This window comes from Rhea americana, unplaced genomic scaffold (assembly GCF_003343005.1).
Source record: "Rhea americana isolate MKP2758 unplaced genomic scaffold, rheAme1 scaffold_11, whole genome shotgun sequence".
Lineage (NCBI taxonomy): Eukaryota > Metazoa > Chordata > Aves > Rheiformes > Rheidae > Rhea > Rhea americana.
The window spans coordinates 4,194,326-4,218,890 of NW_028185150.1; the positions used below are offsets into that span (position 1 = coordinate 4,194,326).

General features: G+C 38.2%; 1 protein-coding gene across 2 annotated transcripts in view; it reads right to left on the reverse strand.

The window, feature by feature from the left end:
- The window catches only part of NTRK2 (neurotrophic receptor tyrosine kinase 2), a 200,038-nt gene that overhangs the window by 163,988 nt on the left and 11,485 nt on the right, over positions 1-24,565 (reverse strand). For both annotated transcript variants that reach the window (XM_085313165.1, XM_085313173.1), the window contains exons 2-5: positions 19,465-19,539; positions 19,158-19,229; positions 12,344-12,412; positions 8,143-8,297 (exon numbers count right to left, since the gene is read on the reverse strand). In XM_085313165.1, the coding sequence (XP_085169291.1) occupies positions 8,143-8,297; positions 12,344-12,412; positions 19,158-19,229; positions 19,465-19,539 (371 nt within the window). The remainder of the gene's footprint in view (positions 1-8,142; positions 8,298-12,343; positions 12,413-19,157; positions 19,230-19,464; positions 19,540-24,565) is intronic.

A 24,565-nucleotide genomic window follows, 5' to 3' on the forward strand; every position in this document is an offset into this window, starting at 1 on the left:
GAAAAACAGGGTTTTAAATGAGGAGAAAGGAGTCCACCATTACACTCAAAGGTTCTTCTCAGTGCTTAATTATCTTCACGGATTTAAAAATAAAATCTAATTTCCCRAATGATTTTTCATCTTCAACTTTTATCTGTTCAATCACGAGACATGTTAAGCCGCTCAAAAACTTCTACCAGAAAATTCTCTCAGTATGATGAATTAGCTTCACTAATACCTAAGTAATGATATGATGAAGAAAAGAGCACCTGAAAGGAATGAATCCAACATTGCACTCATTTATGCCAGCCTTTGCATACTAAGTACCTGATTCTCACAGGCATGCACTCCACAGAGACCTGCAGACTAACTCCCAGGAGTCTAGCCATGACGCAGTGGCACTAAATGGTCTTTGCTGCGGCCTGAGACATCTCATATTTGCTGGGGACATTTCTGCAGGTCAGCTTGTTCTGTGACAAGAACAAGCCATTTCCAAGAAAAAAAGTGACATTTTTTTTTCCTCATAACAAGCCAACTGCATCTGACTTTCAATAAGGTCATTTAATCCTTACCTGAAAACCTTAATAATCTTTTTAATAAATATCTCAGACTCAGAATAATGAAATTAGTATTGAGGCCAGCAACCATCTATTAAACTGAACAATGTAAAGGCAGACTACCAGAATCATTGATTTATAAATATCCTCTGTAATTCATAAGATACAGTGGCCCAAATCTAGGCTGGTTGCCTTACGTAAGGTTTAAATATTGTCCAAGAGTGTTACCGTCTCTGGTTTTGCTTTTTCTCTCCAAGCAGGGAGAAAATATACAACTAATTACAGCACTACGATACAGCTTGGTAACACTCACTAGTTGTACTCTCTGGAGCCTGAAACAGGATGATTGACCAAGCAGTTTATTAAGAAATGTGCAGATGGATCCTCTAATTTCAGGGATCTTACTGGTTTCTAAACAGGTTTATATCAGTGTAAGAAAGATATAAGAAAATTAGTGTTTTCTTACATCTTTCTATTAATATTCTGCTTTGTTTGAAAATACAGGAATGTTCACAAATTCCAAAAGGYTTTTCCTATTGGTTTGTATAGATTAAAAAAAAAAGAAAAAAAAAAAACAATGCAAGAAAGTTTTCAGTAATGCCAGCTATCAATCCAGGAGCTGTTGGAAATGTGATTCACCTCCTGTGTTTCACTTAGCAACTGCCTGCAGCCAGCAAGCTCTGAGCCAGATTTTAGCCACGGGGTAGGTGGGCATGCTTCCATCAAAGCATGCAGAAGTACAAGGCCAAAAATCAGGCTGGCTGCATCTTCAGAGCACTATAAACAGGATACTCCAAAGGTTACATGCAAAACATAAATTAAAGAAACATAAATCATTGTTTCCATTTCCTCTCACATMCCAACCAGAGTCAAACTTTTGCTCTGTTTAAAGGCCCTATGCAGAGAATAGTTGCCAAAATCTCTTCACAGAGGTTATTCCAAGATAACAACCAAAACCATTTTTAGTGAATTTTTTTTTTAAAAAAAAAAAGTATGTTAGGCAATGAAAATGCCAATTTAGCAGAAATGAGATGTCCAAATACAAAATTACCGTCTTTAAGTACACCTCATTTGCTCCTGGAGCCCAAAGATTCCTGAATTGAACCTGAATACACAAAATGATGACAAAACCTCCTCCTCTAGCCACTGCATTTTTTAAAAAAAGAACAAGTCTTGTTATGTCCTTTGAAAAAAAAGGCACCAAAAAAAAAAAAGCCTAGCACTGGGATAGGATTTGAGTCTGAATGTAAGGGCTCCTTGCCAAAGTCCTGAGGAGAGTCCCTCAGCCTGGAATTTAGGACTTTCCCATGCCCTCTACATTTTCCTAATGARCAGTTCAAGGCATTTGTGTATTAAGCAAGCTGATTTCAAACAACTTTGTGCAAGATGCTGCTTCAATATACCTTTTTTAAAGTTCAACCCTCATTTGCTTACCCTCTGGATCTGCTAACTTGTGACACCCACCTTGGCAGTCCACAGAAGAATGTCAGTCTGCAGGAAGCAGAACAAATGATGTGGCAGCTCACTGTGAGCCACGTAAATCTGCTAAAATATTAAAAGAAGTCTGCCTCCAACCATAAYACACCTGATGGTCACATTCAGCCAGGAACCTTTACAGAAAATAATTAAACAAGTACAGCCTTTACAGGAATATAATGATTCTACATATGTTTTTCCAGAGTCAGGCCACCCTTACTTCTCCTTTAAACAGTCCATCACTCCCTACCACACTAAAATCATCATTAGAAGCAAACTTTTATAAATGGAATCTGTGCACCACAGCAACAAACATAAATCTTGTTAACTCTTCTACACAATTACAACACTAACTACTGCAACCTCAGCAAAACTGTCAAAACACACCACTCCTAACATCTGTCCATCCTAGACTGTGAGGTACTTCATCCAGTGTTTATTATGCCACCATGAGTAATGCCGACAAAACTCACCAACTATTGTGCACCAGAACAAATGCACTTGGTAATGACCCACCCTCTGTGGTCAACCTGTACGTAAGCTTTGAAGGTTGCTGCTTACATTTCAGAATAGAAGAAGAGCTKATACATCCCAATTTTTTTCTCCTAGCTGCATTAGCTGCTTAACTTCTGTGCAGGCTCTTTTTCTTACGTTTCCTGGGTCTTACTCTGGCTCCTCTAGAAAGAAACTGAGTAAAAAAGGACCCGGATCCTTTAACATGAGGATCCTTGACATGAGCCCCAGTATTAACATTAGTCTGTCCACAACAATTTTCACATTATAAATTTCTAGAGAGGCTACCAACCTTATCACTACTTCCCTTGCTAAAAACCTCCTAAAAGTACCCTGTCACGCTCTCTCTCAGGTTCCCTAAATGATTAAGGAAATTGAACTACATTTGGAGAAATTGTTCTCAATTGTTATTTAAGCTTCAGTTTATCCACCTCAGCCCTCAGAAGAAAACCAGACACATTTCAGTGTAGTTAGGCTGAATACAGCACCCACAAGTTTAACAGGTGAACTGAGAGCTACACAGCCTTTGTAATGCAAGTTAATGTAGCTTAAACTAACTTGCACAAACCTCTAATACACAGCTTCTTATTCAGTAACTGAATAACTAACTAGTTCAGTAACTAAGTAGTGTAGTTGCAGTTCCTCTTGTTTCATCTGGAAAATTTCATGTGTATCTAGGAAACACTGAAAATAATGCTGTCCTGTCAAATACCACAACAGAAGACACATGGAATCCTCAAATACGAACATTCTGGGATAAAAGACTAGATAAACTAGTAAAATGAATAGCTTTCAGCCCTGATATCAAGATTGCATTCTGTTGAAAGGACACCTTCATGAATTATCTCTACTTTTTCAGCAAAAATGTCATTTCTTTATACTACTGGAAATATCAGTGTCTAGTCATGAGTCTGGAGCTAGTTACATTGGACGAGCAGAGAAAAAACACTCACTGCTAACAGACATACAGCACTTTTCCCTCAATAGATCAGTGCTATTACTCCCACTTACACAGATGGCCAAGTCAGGCACAGAGCAGCTCAGCAAACCTGTACAGCTCATTGAGTTCAGAAATACCGGAATGATCGAGGCACATTTCTTTCTCTTAAACATGGCCTTATTTCTTTGTATTACTAACCTCCTCTGTATTATAAACCTGCTTTATTTCAAGTTAATGCAGAGATCAAATCACAATTATGAAATGAAATTTTGTTTTTTTCTTAAAATATGAGGCTTTCACATACACAGCATATACTTAACCATCATCCACAAGCCCTGATTTGCATTGCATATGCCTAGACATCTGTATGAAAGTTACTGGCCACTTCATTAGCACATCAAAGGATGCATGCACACAATGAAGTCTGTGCCTTTGAAAATGAGATTTCTATTGACTGTTCAAAAACCCACAAATTATTAGTTTTTTTTTTCATTTAAAATCTGGAATAATGAAAAATTTTCATTAAGTCGGGAAAACTCTAACTCAACTTTGGAGCTGCAGTGTAAACCCCTACTACTGTCAAAACTCTCATAAAAAACATTTTTCATGCAACCCATGATCACAGATAAGAATTAAAACTCTTAGAGAGAAAATAAGAACAGTTTGCCACCATACATCATGCATGCATCTAGTTCTCGAGCCAAAATAAACAATACAGGCTAGAGAGCCCATGAATATTCTGAAAGGTAAATAYAGAAAACATTTATGCCTTTTTTAAAAGCCATTTCATTCTGCCTGTAATGTTCTCCTTTTGATAGTCTTATCTGTGAAGTCTGCCTGATAATGGAAAAAGATGTCAACACCCACTGGATTATGCCTTTGCGCGTGGTTTTAGACTGTGCTCTGTTGAGATTGTCTAAGATCTAACACACTTTATTGACTCACTAATACTACAAATCTCTTTTATAAATTCAGAGAAGTAAACATGTCAATCCAAGTTTGGCTTTCTCTCTCTTAGAATTTGTAACTATCTCCCCCCAATTTGACTTTTCCATATTCTTATCTATYCCTTGGACAAAAATCTATCACCAGAAACACAGACCAAAATAAAGCTAGATCCAGTCCACTCTGTTTATAATCAGCTGAACAGTTGCCTACAAAAATATTGTGGCTTACAAGCAAAGCAAGAAATGGGCAACAGGCATCTTCAGCTCATAACTTACACAGACAGCAATGACTTCCAAAATACCATCAGTTATACGAGAAGTAGCACCAAGAGCAAAATCCACTCTTCACAGTATTAAAACACAAGTGAAGAGCCACAGRAAAAAAGTTTGCATTCATAAAAATCCACAGCTCCTAAGTCAGACAAAGTCCCCCACTACCTGACTGGCTGCATATGTAAACAAATAGCCAATTTCCATATAGATTTGTTACATGTATAACAAATTACTCTCATGTACTTTTTCACACTTTGGTCAATAAATTCTACCTTGCATATATTACCAGTCACAAGATGGACAACATCCGCAGAAACAATGCAAGACAGAGAAACATACAAAGCTGCAAGGATAAGAAAAATTGAAAGTCTGATCAAGCACCATATCAGCATATGCAAAACAGCATCTTTGATTAACTCAGTTGGCCATATAAGGCAAAACTGTGTTACTGAAACATCCACGCAGGACTGCACAGACAACTGTAGAAGCCAGACCACTCCCAAATATACCAAAATAAAAAGACACTTTCAATTCCAATGAATTCAACAATAAGAGCTGAGTGATCAAATCCTTACCAGAAGGGGCAATTTAATAAGCAGTCCCAACTTCCTGAAAATCTGACCCTGCCTCTGCAGGATACAATGAGCTCCAGGTGAACTCTGCCAGACAAGCGACCTTACCCATGCACAGAGCATCCTCATTTCCAGTAACTTAACACGCCAGGGGCAATTCCAGCTGTCACTTACAGAAGGAGAAATGAGAACAAAGTATTTACTTCTCTTTCTAGATTTTCTAATGCTATTTGCCAGCCAGAAACGAAAGAGAAGAAGGTCCAGATAGCCTACAGCACGTTCTGCGGACAACCAGGAAAAATTGTGAAACTAAGCATCAGTTCTCTGCACAGAAGGCTCTTCTCATACTGCAGTGGCAGATGCACTTTAAAACCTTTGACATGGTAACTAAGTGTAACATTAAAACTGAAAAAAAAAACCCAACAATTTTCATCATACACAAATACATTTCAAATGTGGTTGAAAAAATAATGCTGCAAACAGCGTAACAATTGACACTTTTAAAATTGTAATTGAAAAGGATCTTTTACTGATTGAACGTACCTACTTTTAAGCCTCAGGAAAAGAAATTCCAAAGTTGCTGGCATTAAGACTGCAGCTAGCCTTTAATCATCAGATTAATGAATATTTCCACCATATGAACAATAAGTACCACAGAATCTTGCTAATTCTGACATCAATTATCTACAAACCAGAGTCTTACGACAAAGAATCTACAGTGGCCTCTTCCAACTTCTCAGCAAGAGATTTATTAACAGCACACAGTAGCGAGGTGTCCTATTACCAAGATTTTTACCACATACTGTTTAGGCCACTTACTATAATACTACGAAATAATTAATAACACCTGCAAGAAAAAATGAGCATGTTTGTTTGCTCAGTTCCTAAATCAAAACATTTAACAAACCAGAGAGATGGGACAAACTATTTCCTCAGCAGAGAAAGTTAGAAATGTTTCATTAACAAAATTCACAAAACCTTGCATACCTCGAACCTCTTAACACTGGAAGCAGCTAAAAAGGACATGAACTTCAGAGAAAAAATGTGATGACTGCAAAAGCTGAATTCTTCTATTCAGGTATACTTACTAGCCTCTCAAACTGTGCTAGAAACGCTAGAAATCCAGTGGGTTTTCTGAAAATTAAGTCTTGTGCTTTTAAACAGAGAAACGTATCTACCAGAGATGCTAAAAACAACAGCTCTGCAATGGATCTCTCAGGTATCTTCCAGAACACAAGCCATACTCATCAAGATTATCATTTGTTTTCACCAATGACCCCTTATTCTGTCTCTAAGAAATGTCTGTGTCATCATGTACCTCTTCTAATTAAAAAACTATGTTTTGTATTGATTCTTTCCCAAAAAGGTAAATTAAGGAGAAAAATTCACTAGCAAAGAGAGAAAGAGGAGAGAGAGAGAGAGAAACACAAATGTACATGAAGACATGAAGTCTAGTTATATTTGGATCCTGTAAATTAGCATTAAACCAAATGTGGGAAAAATCTGCAGCTGCTATTCATAGGGTTCTTCAACAAAAGCCTTGTTTCCCATATGTAAATTCCACATACTGGTACTCCAGTCGCATATGCTCACAGCCAAGGGCCCTGTCCTCCTCCTCACTGAGTTGGAAGTGCCACCTTTCCTTCTCATGCCASCGATATTAGCTGAGATTTGCCTGTGAGTTGTGTACATTTGTACATACATGCACCTACAAGCATCAGAGGCCAGAAACAAGCCTTCTAGTGCTGCAGACACTCAAGGATTCAGGAGAAAGAAATAATGTTACAGGTTTAAGTCTGCGTATTTAATGCCAAGAATTTTCACAGGAAAAACCTCGCTACCTGGTAGTTTCTAGGCAGAGTAGACAATGCCATCTCAAGAGATTACTCTGGCATTCCTCTGTTTTGTGCCAATTGATCTCAACCTGCCAGGAGACCCTTCTACACAGCACAGATGAATCTGCCTTCTAGTCCCTTCAGCCAGAGCAGCCACAACAGCCAGTCAGCTGCAGAGAGACTGATTCAGGCTGCTCAAGGTGAGATGGTGGAAAGAAGAAAGGCAGAACTTGTTTGTTCTTCTTGCCATGCACCTTCGCATACAGCTTTCCCAATGCAAATCATTCCTCCGTGAGAAAACCCTGCTCCTTGCTTCTTGTCTGTGTGGTGGCGAGCACCAAGGCTCTGGGCGTCAGTGGCCTTCACATCATAGCTGAAATGCCCAGGCTCTGCATTTGGGCCTCAAAAGAGAAATCTCTTCCACTGCTGCCTTCCACCAGCCATCCACCGGCTGGCCTGCTGTTACATCACTTCTCCACCATCTCGAAACCCATGCACTGCTACTGCAAAACCCTACAGACCTCCACTAGCTATTGCTCTTTCGCACATAAGTGGACTCAATTTGTGTGAAAAACAGAGTGTTATTTGCTAACTCTGTAGGCACAGCTTTTCTGAATTTTGTTTCCACGCTCTTAGCAGTAGAGTTTGTATTTTTGAAGGAAAAAATTTCATTAAGCTTAGATAAATGAAAACAAAAAATTCAAGGAGATAAAATTTTGTGTCTGTTTAGTTCAGAAGGACTACTGTTTCAGTTAAGAAAGGCACCTATATTTTACAAAATTATTTCGTGTTATCTATAATTGATGTTCTGTTTTCTTGCACTTCTGTAACAGTAAATTTTAAAGGTTCAAGAAAAAAAAGTGTTGTATGAAGCTCCTGAAATTATTTATTCYATGTGGCATGAAAGATCAATGAATGAATAATATCTCCCCTGAAACCTTTTTCCGTAGCAGCGCTGTTACCATCTTGATAGGTTGCTAGTAGAAAAGCATGTTTACTCTTCCTCTCTCACAATAACTTAGTAATAACTTTATGTTAAAAGAGTATTACCGCAGTTTGGGACCTTCATATCCAGCAAAGCTGTCCTCTTGTTGTTGTCATCTATGCAATATAAATCCTGAGTTTCTGTGTAAAACTTGGTCTCTTGAAATTTCTTGATCCACATAATTTCACAGGAACACTTGAATGGATTATCCACCAATATCCTACAGTAAAAAACAGATTTTTTTTTTTTTAGAATGAAGCATGCATCATGACATAGAAAAAAACAGGGAGGGAGGCCAAACCTTCAAAGTACTCAAATGGGTGAGACTAAAAGTTGAAYTCTTTAGTTAAAAAAGTACGTAGAAAATTAGAGACCTCAGCCCAGAGCAAGCCATGAGCAGATACAGATTCGYTGTGAAGAATGAAGCCCTGGTTACCCCAGTTAAGACTCCAGTCCACCACAGATCACACAGACCACAGAGCAGGCTGGGCTCCTAAGTCCAATTCACTGGCGTAAAGCAGGAGCACCTGGTGAACTGGGCTTTCCACTAAAACTCATTTTGTTTCACAGCAGTCAAACAGAGATCAGAATTTCCTCTTCTCTATGCTAGACTCTATGCTAGACTACCTTAGAAGGACCATTCCAGAAAAGGTTTACTGCTGTTAGGTGGTAAATTCTTTACAGAGCCAAACAGACATTTATTACAAGCAAACTCTAATACACTCCAATCATAAAAAAGGATTTTACATAACCTTAAAGATTAATCATCTATGTCACTCTGGAAAATCTCACAATAAAACCCCTAAATAAGAGACAATGACTTAAAGAATGGCCCTGAAACAGAAATGTGTGGTACAATTTAGATGCATATTATGYTGTATGGAATTTAAATCACAGGTTAGCAAACTTACCCAATTCTAGTTTTAAAATTTAATACATCTACAAATAAAAGTAAATAAATACAGCTCAAATGAAGCAGGAACAGAAACATCCCAATATCTACCTAAGAAATGACTAGTATCTCATTTTTTCTTTTAAAACATAAACGAAGTCCAATAAAGCCTGAGTGAGTGACTGCTTGAGACATCTCATTATAAGAAGGGCAATTATTCTTAGCAAAATTTCATACGTGTCTTTTGATGTACAGAAACTAAATTCAAGTTGCTCACAAATTCTGTTTTCATAAATGTTGGAGGCTGACTCCTGAGGATTTGGACTGTGCAAATAATTGGGGAAAATTCAGCTTCTCAGAGATGTAATCTGCTGCCCCAAAAGCTCCCTAATTCTTTGAGAGTACAAAGGTGCAGCAATCATTCACACAGCTCTCTTAAGGAGTAATTTATATTCACGGAAGTCATCTGCTGGACTGTCACACCACTACTGCATGGAAAAGAACTGCTTGTGTAAGAGAATATGAACATCAGGATCTGGTGGATCAAAAGCTACAACAAATGCATTTTCCAAACAGCAAGTTTTACTTTCCAGTTTCTGTTGTATTATGTAACTTCTCTTTAAAAGAGAAATCTCATTTGGCAAGTGGCTGAGCAATCCTTTTTCCTTCCACAGTTTTAATTTGTATCAAACCCATCAGGAGCCAGGCACATTGTAGACGGGATGCTGGATACAGTCATGATAGCCCTCTGCACATACTTTCATGAAAGCAAGAATCTGACTTAGTAGAAGGAAATTATATGTTTTTATCTTGTTTGCCATAATTTTACAACTGTACCTACACTTGGTTCTGAAAAAGGATGCCTTTCGAAGTGGTAACTCCTTCTCTACTGTATGCAGAGAACACCTCCTACCTCACCCTATCCTGAACTTCTCATTCATTTACGTTTTGATTTAAAGTGAGCTGCCAACTGAACACTTACTTGATTTACAGTAAGCTCCTCAGAAGCTATTTATGGCTTCATTCTCCTCTCGGATTTCACCTTCTATATTCTCCCTTCCTTTCTTTTCCTGATTTTCCATCTGCATATTACCACTTATCAAGAAAATAATAGTTTTATTGTCACTGACACTGGCTTTATCCCTGCTTTTCCACCCTTCAGGCTCCACCTTTCCCCTCAACTTTCTTTCTCACACTTCCCACTTTTGTTATTTCATTTTATTGAGACGTTTGTTTGCCTAACTTTATCCCTACTCTCCCGCTCTTTCCCAAACCCACAATATCCCATCTCAATTTTGTATCCTATCTCCTTCTCAGGTTGGCCCCTGTAACACATCGCCTCTATGCCTCAAATGCTAATTGGTTTAATCCTCGTAAGGTCCCTTTTCCCATGTCYGGGTCACTCCCACTATCCACTTCTTCTGCTTCTACTCCCATGACACTGAATGCCTGTTGTATTAACAACACAAACATACTCTCTCCTACTTTGCATCAGCCAGATGCTCARTCAATAAGCACAATTTCCCTACTCCGTCAAAATTCATTCCTATGATTTCTGTAAAATACGTACAAYGCTTGATTCTGTCGTTCTCTGTCCCAAATCCTTCTTTCTGTCTTTCTTTYTGGCCAGGAGCAAACCAAATTCTTCTGAAAGACTGATAATTTCTTACACCATATATCATCTCAGTGAACACATATGTGCAAATTTGACTTGCACATTCTCCTTCAAATTTTTATAAGCACCCACTTCAACCACAACCTAAAAGAAACTGCTCCCCAGAGATGGAGAGGTTCAAGACCTGCACTTTGGAATAAATCTGTTAAAGGCAGCAGACTAATTCCAAGCAAGCAACAACACAACTAAGAGAAGAAATGCTTTTAAAATTGCAATCACTTCCTTTTTAACATACCTCTTAAGCTAGAGCATATCCACTCTTACATGTCTGCAGCCCAGGGGGGCTAAGATGACCTCATTTCCCCATTAGCTGCTTTGAAACTTTAGGAAAAACCCAAAGAATTCACACTGTGCTCTAGTCTAAGTCCTATAATCCTTTTTTTTTTTTTTTTTTTTTGAGATGATAGCATAGAACTTACTGCCAAGTACACACTAGCTTTTTGGCACAGACTAAGTATTACATTACAAATATGAAGAAGCTGGTACTTCAGAAGCCACAGACCTACGCAGGTCTASAGCAATAGGAATGCTCTGACCCTAGCTAGCCTTTCCATCCGTGTGCAGTGATTGTCAAATTAGGAAACAAAATTCCAGTGAACAATGTTCCCCTGGCTGTAAAGAAAGTGATTATACCAACTTAATTATCAACAATATATAKCTAAAGCCCCTTTCTGCAGCTCCATGACATGTTCACTTCATTTCTCACACGCTAAAGGAAGAACATGCAGCAGCAGTCTGGGACTGCCAGGTGCCCTCCTGGGCTGCCCTGATCCTGCTCTGCGCTCCGGGAATGCAGCCTCCCTCTGCCCCCATCTTGAAGCTCCTTTGGGCTCTCCCTATTAGTAAAGATGGCACAAGAAGACAATTTCTCCTACATTTTTACCACACAAACACTGCTCCAGGCCTTAAAAATTCTTCTAAGAGAAGTCAGGGTAAAGGACTAATATTCAGAACCTTATGCAAAATACAATGTCTGCCTTCATTATTATTTGTGCCAATATCCCCTTCATTGGCAAGTCATTCACATACTCTACCTTTTCTATGCATCCTCCAAATAAATACAACAGTATCTGCTACACAGACATGCTACATCCTCTTCTCCCTTGTTTTTAACCCCCAGATTACATAACTCTGGAATGTATACCAATAAATAAATTATGTTTGAAAGAGCATAGAATACAAATGCAATATTGAAACGCTCAATAAGTGTTTGTTTACACATGCTTCATTACCAAATGATTATATACAGCAGAAAGCAACTCAAAGAATTTGAGAAAACAAAAATATTATTCCACAGGCTACCACAAGCATAGCAGTTATGAAGCCAATATAAGAATACGAGACAAAGACTTGATGTGAAGATCTGTAGATGGCTGTATTTTTACTAACTCAAATATTTAATATAAACATCAGTAGTTTTATGTGAAATAATGTTATAAAAACATATTTTAAAGCTGGAGGGAAGTAGCTAGATACTTCGACCTATAAATTTGTGTTAAAATACATTTGATCTTTCCTGAAGGCCTGGAATGAAAATCTCTGTGTACTTAGGTCCCCGACAAAATCTTTGCTGCCTTCTTTGGATCAGAATTTCATTCCTAATCTTTGATGGACATCTAACTTCAACAGAACAAACTCATAGTCTTGTTCTTCCATTTCAGGCCACAAATAAACATTATTTTAAGAAATGGTAACTTACAGATCAGACAAACCCAGATGGCGAAAAGGCTTCTTGGACAAACTTGAGAGCTTGTTTCTGGATAAGTTGCTAAGGGGAAACAGATAAATTTTATTAATTAGGATTGCTGCTTCTTACACTCAAAATGCAGTTTGTGTCTTTTTTTAGAGAAACAAAAAACCCAAACCAACTTTCAAAAGCTTTCACTTCAGTGGTAYGGAAGAGTCTCTTTTTACTGTTTGAAGGCTATCAAGGATTTGAATCCAGCACGTACATTCTTCAAAATCAAACTCAGAAAGGATCAATATTTTCACTTTTAGCATTTGTGTTCATTGCAGGAAAGCAGCAGATTTAATTGTATTTCAAAAGTATTCTATAAAGTCCAGGTGTTAATTACATGCTCAATTTATTCATAAGTGAAATGGGTGTATCCCTTCCTTTGATGCTGCACCAAACTCTGTACTCACGTAAGTCCTTCTCACATGCTAGTACATATCCACATCACAGCCTTTTAGTTATTCTTTTCAAACTGCATGTGCAATATGCACCCACATGAAAGATCAAAAGGAAAACTGTAAAATGCCTGTATTGGGCTTTTTTATGTCAATTAAGCACTAACGATTTCCAGTGGTAATTAAGTGAAATGTCCTCCCCCATTATCCAGAGCAAAAAGAATGCTCATCTGAACCAGAAAGGCACCCCCTCCCAGGCTTACAAAATATTTTTCTCCACCCCAAATCAAGCTAATGCTGTTCTTCTATAGTCTTATCAGTCCATAAATTAAAGATAGCAAGAGTAGCAAACTGTAAAACTGCCAGTAACACAGTGCAAATCAACAATGTGAGCCAAAATACCATGAGTTTTACACGGTATTATAGAGGTACCATAGGGGCTCCATAGTTAAAGTTACATTGCATTTACACAAAAGATTAAATCTTTTTTTTAATCTCCTGATTAAAGAACACAGTGTTTACTCTCCAAACTTTCAGCCCYTGATCTCCGAGTACAAGATAATTTTCAGAGAAATTACAAGGACACAAGTAGGATCATTTATAAACATTCAAAATGGAATTTTATGAGATTTTTATTTACTATAGTTCTTTGTTGATTCCTTCTAGCAAACAAAGGCCTGAAGTTTGCAAGCTGACTGATCCTAATGTGTGAGAACAAAACGTGCAAACTACTGTTTCATTTGTCAGGTCAGCTGAGCTGCCCTATGGTAGACACAGGTAGAAACATCTCATGTGGACTCTGACTAGATATATCAAAACTTGCATGTAGGACAGAAGTTGTGACTAAGTTAAAAAACAGTCAGTATATTAAGTACCTATAATCTTTTCCCCATAGGCTAGGAGGTTGAAAGAAAGAATTTAAACATTCATATGGAGCTGGGTTCTTTTTTCCAGCAGCCAGGCAACACTAAGATATGAAATCTCACCCCTCCTCAGGAAATTCTCACTAGTCATGCAGAAAAAACTCTGCAGCTGTGACACTGCWGAGCCTCACATGCATGCCTCTGTGGTAATCTCAAACAAGGCAGGTACCTGCTTCTCTTCCCCACACAGTGACAAAATCCCAGCTGGCCCCAAAGACAATCAGACCTACAGTGGGCCTTTCTTGCAGCTAGGTGCCCCTACCACTCACTGATTTAGTGGAAGGAAGCATATTCCCAGTCAAAAGAGGACAAGACTTGGTGCTTGGTGTCCACACAACAGAGGACCTCCTCTTCCATACCTGGAGCACTCCTAACCTTCAGACAATGGTTTATTCAGAAGGATCTGCCCAGCCAAAGCTTTTTCATTTAGTGTTATGCTCTTGGCCACCCTAACAGAGAAGGCCCAGAATCAAGCTCTGATTCTAGACCAGGTCAAATCCAGCAGGTTTGAAACATCTCATCCCAATTTCTAAATGATGCAATATCCAAATACAGATCAGAAAATGGGCCTCAAACACCTCAAGCAAGACCCCAGACATCACATGAGAAGATGATATTTCTCTTTTTCTTAAGAAAAGATTCACTCTGAGAGAGGGTTTGCTGTTGGTAACCTGTCTATCCAATGGGCAGGTCTGAAGCCCCATTTTTCTCAGGAATTTCTATGTAGCTGGTTATGTTTCCCTGCTCAGCTTATTCATGGTTATCTAACTCATCCCACAATCCCCGAGGAGGGGAGCTGCTTAAATCAGAGCTACTAACCTTACTGGACAGTGGACTGTGAAACAGTTATGTGTTGCCATAACTGTATCTTCTTGTCATTTAGCCTCAGAYCACTCATTCCTTTTGGAGAATTACTGCAATCCCCTAGGTATAAAAATAGCCTTCACTTGTTTAATTTATACACAATCAGACTTAACTGCCCCAAAAGTCAGTGGGTATGGTATTTTTCTGAACACTTCATGCAGGTATAAATGACTATATGAGCCAGTGAAGAACAGGGACTATTAATTTAAGTGAAACTATAAAAAGAATAAAGAAATATTATTTTACATTTAATAAATCTGGTTTTGAAAAACAAAAGTAATTCCATAGGTTTAATTGTGTTTTCAGACTTTTACCGGTTGTGTCGGACAYGTGCTAGACAAAGGAAGTAAAAAGCAGTAAAAAAAATAACAAAAAATATTCTTTGCCTCTATTCTTGGTCATGGGTTGATGTATTTACTACTTTAGGACTGTAGCCTTTTCTTCCTTGTAGTTCACAGCCTTAAGGTTTTTCAAGTTGACAAGTAATTCAACTGAAATTTTTCAGACCATTGTCATAGATTCATCATCTCAAACTATATTTTGTCAGTAAATTTACTCTTATATATATTTTTCATAAGCTGAGCACTTTATATTGATTATAGAGATGCCTGCTTTGCTCTCTTTAATCCGTGTTAAGTGGAAAAAAGCACTAACAGGCTTAGTAAGGAGTAGGTAAGGACCACACTTACACTTCCATGGAAAAAGAATATAAATCAGCTCCATGATTCTATTATACACACACACACACACACACACACACACACACACACAGATTGTGGTGAGGAGCCCAAAGAACATCTATGTGGGGCTCCAAAGCCTTTTTAAAATGTCTGGAGTACAGAGTCTGGCTCCAGTACTATACCAAAAGATAGGACCAGAATGCAGTCAAAAGTAGGACTGTATTCTACACATGAGTATCAAGCCCACTTCAAGCTAGCATCACTAAGAGCATAGCTGTGGCAACGTGAGGAGTGCAAGCGTGGCCAGAGAAGCCACCTAAGCATTCACATTCACATTGCAACATCACAGCCTACAGCTGGAGCTAGCCCTGTGCTGCCTGTACACACGCGAGGGAAAAATCTGGGTCTCAAATGGTTAAATTTGGCTGCTTTTAATGTGATTAGCCCAGGAGATACAAACACATTCTAACACTCAGAGCTGTAAGTACACAGTGTATTCAACTCTATGATTCAGCAACGCATTTATATACAGCCTGACACACGACAATGGCTATTTTTTAATGTTTTGGGAAATACACACTTGCTGTGAAATTTATTTCTGTGTTTAAATGTATTGACAGAATACCACACATGTGTATTAAGCAGACCTGTTAAAATTATTGTTAGCAGTAGACRAGCTTATAAATTATAACAGTACTAAACTAGGACTGTTTAATAGCTTGTTAAACGTGACTGTTGACTAATTTGAGTCAAAGGTCAATGAGAATACCAGAATTAGATGAGCAAGACTATTAATTACATTTAAGTGATACCTATCAGGGCATTTCTCTTTCTGTTGCTTATATTATTTCTCAACTCTTGTCATCATACATCAACTCAAAACACACTTGGGCTACAGAAATTTGGTGAAGAAAATAAAGTAATGACAAAGAAAAGGCTACAGGAATTGTGTGTTAATAAATACCTTATAATCTCATATTCTTTTATAATTCAGATAATAAATGCTATATTCCCATAATAAAGCTTCTTAACCACATTTAAAAGACTTTTCATGTGAGAAAACTGCAATAGTATCACTAGTAAAATAAAAGCTCATACAGCTGCATCAGTCTTCAGAGAAGTGGAGTTTACATTTTCTTTTTGAAACAATGACAAACTGTTGCTTTAAAATAAAATATAAGACTTCTCAAAGCACAGGTCTCAAAAACCTGTACTCAGAGGTCACTGGGGCAAAACGAAATTATTTCAACTTTTAATAGTTTTCTCTGTCCCAACCGCAACAGGGGCTGCATTTCATTCCCAATGCAGTCAACAGGAGTTTTATTGCTGATGACAACAAGCACTGATTCACCGGGGCTTTCAGAAACATTTTAGTATGCATCAAGACTTTCCAGAGAAAACAAACAAACACATTTTTTTCAGGGATAACACATCAGCCAAGGCAAAAAATGTCTCTATGCTAACTGCTTTGTCACATGTACATAGACCAGGCGGCTACTGATGCTTTTTATTTTCAATCTCATCTCATCTTATCCTGCATCTGCTGACACTACTAATTCCCCATCAAAAAAAAAAAAAAAAAAACGTAGTACCAGATCCCTCTGATAGTCTCCTCTTCTGAGTCAGGATTGCATATACATCAAGCTGGCAGTGGTCAATCAGCCCAATTTGTTTCTAATGGGCAGTTTCACAAACTCAGGAACTAATAAAGCCTGCTTACCAACAGATGTGTGCTCCACGTTTGACTGTGAGCTATAACGCAAACCTTTCTCATGGCTGAGGTAGTTTAAAGACATCATGTCCACACAGATTCTCCAGTGCCCAAAGGACATAAGCTCACAATGGTATTTTCCCTCTAAGTGGAAACATTTATAGGGTCTCTCTGTTCTGCTGAATTGCCAATTTTTACAAAATCTCTTCATCTACCTCAGTTTTTGTCAGAAACAACCACTGGGGACACACTTTGGATAAGCACAAGCCTCATTTCCTTAAGAAACTGGGCAAAAACACTTATGAAGAAAATCCCACCAACTCTCTCAGATTACTTTTTGCAGTGTCTGCCTGTCCATACAGCTAGTAAGGTGTTCCAAGTATCTATCTTCCTTGCTGAAAGTTTAACTGATTATTTCTCATTCTATCTTTGGGTCACGAAGAAAACTGGTTCTCCTCTTCATAACTGGTCTCCCTTTAAAAATCTGCAGACGCATATTCCTTTACAGTCTCAGTCTTCTCTTTATTAGACTGAAGTAACTCAGCCTTCTTCTTTACAAACTCCTTATAGTTCTGCTGCTCTTCTATGTTAGATCTTTCTACATGGGTAGATTCAGTGTCCTAATCTGTACACAGTGTTCCAATAGATGCCTTCCCAGTAGTTAAGGTAATGGAACTGTAACATAAAATTCCTCTTGATCCCAGACTGAATTTGCTTTGTTCTGCTGCATCACGCTGAGATTCTCTCCCACTATAGTTACTAAATCTTTCTCTGCAGTTGTGCCACATAGCCAATATTTTTTCACTGCGCATTTCCATAGGGAGTGCGTATGCACTTGTCTTGATAGAATTTCCTTTGTATCATCATAATTCAATGACCAGTTGTCACATAGACGGACACACAAACACGCTCTAGAAGATACTTCCCATATTCTCCAATTGATTATAGTAAAAGCAATTTACTTTATTAATGACTGTATGAAGTAATATGTAACCCTCAAAGGTTGGCAAGATCTGGTTCATATTCCTCCAGTGTTTGCTCCATATTAAGGACAGCAATTACCATGTAGGCAAATTCAAATATTCATGTCCACTTCTTCACATAAATTAATTTCTATTCCTTGGAAAACATGTGCAGAAAGGGATTCCATTTTATTAACAAAGTAATCAGCCTGAAGCCCAATTCAGCAATGCTTCCATATTACAATAAAGCATTTACGCATTTTATAAAGCCTGAGGCTTGGGCTTACGTCTCCTTGATCTCACTAAGACTTTAACAAAAGCAATGGGTTAAGTGAGTGGTAAACATATCTAATAAAGATGGTTGAAAACTTGGCTAAAATAGGGTGCCTGTGAGGAGTTAAGCCTCACATATGATCTGAGCATTTTGTAGAACTGGAACAACAATTTTCCATGTTACCATCAAGAGTGCCTGTCCCACTGAAAGCCACTCCAGTCCTTCAGGGATACTCAGCTGATCATTTTTCTCTACTTTTATGAAGAACTCTGGTCCATTCAACTTTTATTAAATCTTAAGTGCAATCAATCTAGAAAAACATAGTCAAGAAGCTGCACACACAACAATTCTGTCTCCTGAAGTTCATGAACTACAAATTGTAGGTGGGTAGGAAAGTTACCTCATTCTTACATTTTGCTATTGAGTGCATCTATGATAGCACTTTAATTCAGATCGGGAGTGAGCTTCCAAGGCAAATCTGATAATTATCCTCACTTACAAGACCTCATTGCAGCACAATCTCAGGGCATATAGACTGCTGAAACATCACTAGAAGATGTGCTCCAGACATGCACTCTAGCTACTAAAACTTGCTCATTCCATTGAGCCAGGCTACAGCTAGTGCAACATCAAACTCATGTCAGTGCATGTGACGCACAAGTATGGACATCATAGTCTCAGCACCAACTGACTCAGTTAGAAGATATACTCCTTACGAAAGGAGAAACAGACACAGACCACTGTTAGAGCTGTCCTTCATCTCACATTACGTCCTTGCCATCTCACATTATGTTCTTATGATCTGCCATATTCTTCTCACATGTCTTATTTCAAGTCCACTAACGACAAGAGGCCATTCCAAGTCTGCATCGTTAAAACACATTATATTAAGAAAACAGGAAGACAGAGAAGGGATTTAACAACGTTTGGGCAGTTTTCACTTAAAAGACAGAAACAATGTTTACTCACATGTATTGTAGGTTGACATTTTTCACAAATGCCTGACGAGACACAAACCGTAAACCTGAATCCACCACAGTCCTGTGAAAATACGTAAAGCTGTTAGCATTGCTCATTTAAAATATAATGGAATTATAATAATAATAATGATTAAAATAAGAATGCATATGAAGTCTCAACTAAACTGAACTGTAAGTCTCTCAACTATCTTCTATAACACACACRGCTAGGCCTACTCTCTGACGAAGTCTTTATCTGCTTCTGCAGGAGAACAAAGGAATATTAATACTACRAAATAATTATCCCATATACTCACAGATTTTTAAGTCCAACATAAAATCCAACTTCATTGTCATTGATACTTTCTAATTTCCGTTGGTTCGCAATGTAGCTGTTGAAAATACAAGACAGAAAACAACGTATGAAAGTGCTGCTTCCATGCATTGACTGTTCAGTGATCAGCAGTAAAGTCTGAAAGCTCACAGTGGCTGCTGACCTACTACTATGAACACTGAAACCTAGCTAGAGCATTTGCAGAGCAAAACTACCCCTTCAAGTCCCCCTCCATCATTTMAATGGAACTTTTCAGGATGGGGCTGGAGAAAGAACAGCTGAGTTTTGGGGGCTGCTTTGGCCTCATTTCCCTCATGTTCTTAATTTAATCTCTCATTAGGCTGATTTTTTCCCTGTCCCAAAGTAGATGCAGCTTTTTTTTGAAGCAATAGGAGAAGGGAAGAAAGGGATGCTACACTTCATTATATTACATACACAAATGGAAATAGAGACTATGAGTCCTCTCACACACCATGAACACCTGCCATAGGCTAAATATTGAGAAGATGCAGGAATGCTAGCTAGTTGTCTGTATTATTGTCATGCAAGATCTATGAATGACCAAAGACATCCCTCAGATCAGAAATTAGAAGGTTGTACAGATAATACAACCTGGGATGCTAGAGAACCTGTTATCTCTTCTGCAGCCAGTAAAAAGTTTCACAGTACAAAGCATGCTCTCTAGGAAGGAAGAATCAGAGGAAACAGTAATTGACTGACTTTCTGAGCAAAAAAGTAAGCTGATGTCAGAAATCAGCTTGCCAAAGAGTCCACGCATTTCAAAACAGTAATCCAGTCACAGATAAAACTTAAACTGAGATTCACCTGTATTTTTATAAAAACTCAGAATGAATCAAAGTCACAGCGCAGTAAGTTTCCCTAAACAGAAGAAGTCTTTGTTTCACTAGAATAAAACTCGTTTTCATTTTAAGTGTTTCATGTATTTAAATGGAACTCTGATGAATTAGAGAGGAAGAAGGCGTATCACTTTTCCAAAGGCAACAAATCTACTTAAATGGATGTTTAGAGAACTCCTTTGTGTGCCTACAGCCCAAGAGAAGCTCGAGAATCCCATGAACTGGGCTGGGCTCCCCTCCAAGCTGCAAAGCTGACTTGGGGTACGGTCCTGCCAAGTGCCAGGAAAAGCAGAAAGTTTCTCCTAATGAGACTCATTKTCCCTTGAGAGAAAGAATGGCAGAGTAAAAAGATAACATGTGACATTAGACAAAACACATTATCACAGCATTATATGACAGTGACTGTTCTTCAGGGCTTCTTAGGAAAACATTAGCATGGTGTATAGGGTAATAATTTCCTACAGAATTTCTACCCTGCCTTGGGTTTTTTTAATCAGTGTGATTCAATCCCTTGGGGCTTATAAATCCTTTTTGTTGTTGTTGTTCATTGGTTTATTTATTTATTTTGCCAAGAAAAAACTATGAAGTAGTCTGTTAAAAGACTATCAACCCTTCCATTTGAGAGCTCTGCAGGTAGATAACCTTACTGCCTTTGACTCTATCCTGAAGAATTAAGTTTCACCTTAACTACCACTTGGACCCTATCATGCTGAAATAAAGTTATGCAAGAAGTATCAAAGATATCTTCCTTGCTCTTTCCTCAGTGTTCAACCAAAGAACACCTTGGTGAGACCAAAAAGAGAGTGGAAAATGCAGAAGAATAGGAACCAAGGAAATGGACAGAGGAACAGAGAGGAAGAAGGTAATCATAAAAGCAGAAGAGCGGAAGAAACTGAGCAACTGATTTGTACTAGCTGAAGGTTAAAAGTCATCAACAGAGCTGACATGCACTACCATAATCCAGCCCCATCACTTAATGAAACACATTTATGACACATCCATATCTGACATTGCAATTTTAATCATAAAAGCATTTAACAACAATCTCCCATTACCAGAAGCTACATAACTTATAGTGCCGTGTAGAAACATAAAAATGTATTTACATTCTGTACATTTACATTCTGGTAAACCTCACCAGCGTACATCAGATTGGATCTACCAAAGTCAACAAAGCTACCACAATTTACACTAGACTGAGTACGAACACAGCCCACAGCAGTCAGTGCTATTGATTCATTACAGAATAAGACAAAGGGACAAAATTTGGGATGAAGAAGCAACATAAATTCACAATCTTTTCTAACCTGCCTTTCTCTTACTGCACCCTTAAAAAGGAGGAGTTTTTATTCCATGCTGGTGATAGGCTCTTTCTGTGGAATGATTTGTGACTCTATAGGAACCAAAAGAAACCATGAACTTCCCATAGCTGTAGGGACCCCAAAGAAATTCTGGCTAAGTGCAACTACAATCAACTTAAAATAGTAACTACTATGCATAATGTTTGTACACTACCCCTTTTGCACAGGGCTGGACAGTAAAGCAAATTTCATACAGTGGGAAATTCCCACAGAAAGAGTGGACATACATAATCTACCACAAGTGGGTCCTCTTATGCATCCTTATTYGCTTACCAGGTCTTTTTAAGGTTAAGTTTTTGCAACTATTGCATAGCAGTGAGAAACAGAGAAGTGCGATGACTACTGCTGTACACTTTAGGATGAAGTTGTTCTGCTGTTTAATTCAGAGGGAGGTTTCAAATAAAACCTCTTCTCTAACTGCAGACTATTTTTACCTTCCTCAAAACTACTCTACCTTGATGTTACTTATCATCAAACATTAATACTCTAAAAGCTCCAACTTGCAGTGGGCGACGTTCAGAAATGTAATTTGTCTGCCTGCCCTTAAGAATACCAACCCTGTTCTTTAATTGAACGCTTTTTATTGTAGCAAAGAAGAAAACATCCTGACTCATGGCTGGCTGAAGTCACCTGAGGAGCCTGGAAGGTCGCACCACACACCACAGCAAAGTGTAACACCACCGAAATCTAGCAAGATAATATCCAACCTGATCACACATATCATCTCACAGATGCCAGTTGCTGCCTCCGAATCAAGCTCCCACCCATCTACAAAACTATTCACTTGACTGCACTATAGCATTCTGTGTCTCCTTCAGTGAGTCATTAGTAAACAGTATTTGGTTTCAGATCACTAATTTCATCTCCCCATTGTAAATTACTGATTAATTCTGATAAAGGCATTCAAAACCATACACCTACCAACTACATATTGCAACCTACAATAACACACACATCTCAGCACACTTCAACAATTTAACTATTAAATAATGCCACATACTCGTATTTTACCACTTCYGTAACATTCTGGAAAGAGTATTTTAAAATGCTTTGGTAAAAGACTTAACTTTTCCAAATAACTTCTTTTTAACAGGGTGGTTTATACTTCTGCTCATTACACATGTAAGGGACTGGATTAAGTCAGAAACAACTGCTGAATTATGAGCGCATGAAGAGAAAGCAGGTTCTGCACTTTAAAACAGTGCTCAAATAGCTCAAAAAAAGATTTCACTCTGACTTTCAAATCTGGCATGTCCATATTCTTTTTCTTGAAATGAAAACATTTGGCCAGCATAAATAGGTCTCCCCAGCTTATTTGATTTACTCTGTTTTCTCTAGATTAATGTACATTAAGGAATACTACTCCATTTGGAGCTGGGACATGCTGCGAAACCAGCCACACACTAGTCTTAACAACATAGATGCAAGCACATAACACTGTAATGCAGCTCCAAAAGTATTTCTGTTGCCAGAAAACTCCCTTTATAGGAAACATATTCTCTTAACACTCCAAAAAAAAATCAATTATATGTTTAGCCCTGGTTCATGCATCTTAGGAAAAAGTTTTGAAAATTAATAAACATTCTCTGGTGAAATGTTTCTTAACTTTGGGAAAACATTTTACTCAGAGTTATTTTTTCACCAGGTCTTTAGGGGAAAAGGCAGCACACTCCAGACWCTGAACTGTCAGTACATGAATTACCATTTAATGACAGGTCATGTATGTCCTTAGTCTACACTACTGTGAGAGCTGAATGTAACATTAACATTCACCGTTTAAAAACTGCAAAGTCCCCTTGTGCTGTATTTTCTAACAAACTGAAATGTCAGTCCAAGTTCATCAAAAGGTATGGAAATTTTCAGCACACCTGGGCTGATTTATGGTTATGCATCAAAATCTTGCAAAACCTGTAGGCTTGACACAATACTTGATGAAAGTTGGCAGACTCAAACGGGTTTCATTTGCAGTCCCACCGAAACCAAGCTTAAAATAAAGCTCAAGGGATGTGAACTCACATAGTTTGAAAGTGAAGCACAGAGCTACACAACATTGCATATCAGGAATGCCAGGTTCCAGGCAGATGAGGGGACCAATGATGTAACCTTCACTTAAGCAAGACATCTTTATATATATAGGACCAAGTTCCCCCTAAGACAGAGTATCTGTAAAATATCCAACAGCAGGCTAATGAGCATAATCTATCTACACTAGCAGCAAGTTCTTTATATACAGGCTAGTTCTTTAGAGAGAGAGAGAAAGAGAGAGAGAGGATAGATAAACAGGCTCAGTCCTATTCCAATTTGTTTTATTTTATTTTACTGTCTTCATCTAGCATCACCAGTACCAGATTTCACAAGGCCAATCTCAAGAAACAAAACTTCTACCACTAGAAGAATACCCATAGCTCAGAAAAGAGCCAGAGTCTCCAGTAAGTCCACTGTGGACCTACCCAGAACTGAGCAATTGTATAAGAAGGTGCCTGACTTATTGGCTGCCCAGCATCTCCTGACAAAGTCACGGCAAGTCCTTTTTTTTTTTTTTTTTTTAAACTGCGAATCATTTTGTCCTTCATAAACAATGTAAAACTGATTGCCACTATCACTGGCATTCTTTAGGGTTTTTGCCTCCCATTTAGGGGATTTAATCATAGGGTTACAGGAGGTATCTTTCCATGTGCCAGTAGAGCAGCTCTAGGGCAGACAGAATTAACGCGGGGATGTTTCTTYGCAGCCACAGACACACACATTTTTTGAATATATTCTTCACTACACATATCCCACACTGAGATAACGCACTGTTCGGAGCTATCTGGAACTAAGTATCTCATGGACAAGGTCACACACTAGAGATAGTTAAAAGTATTCC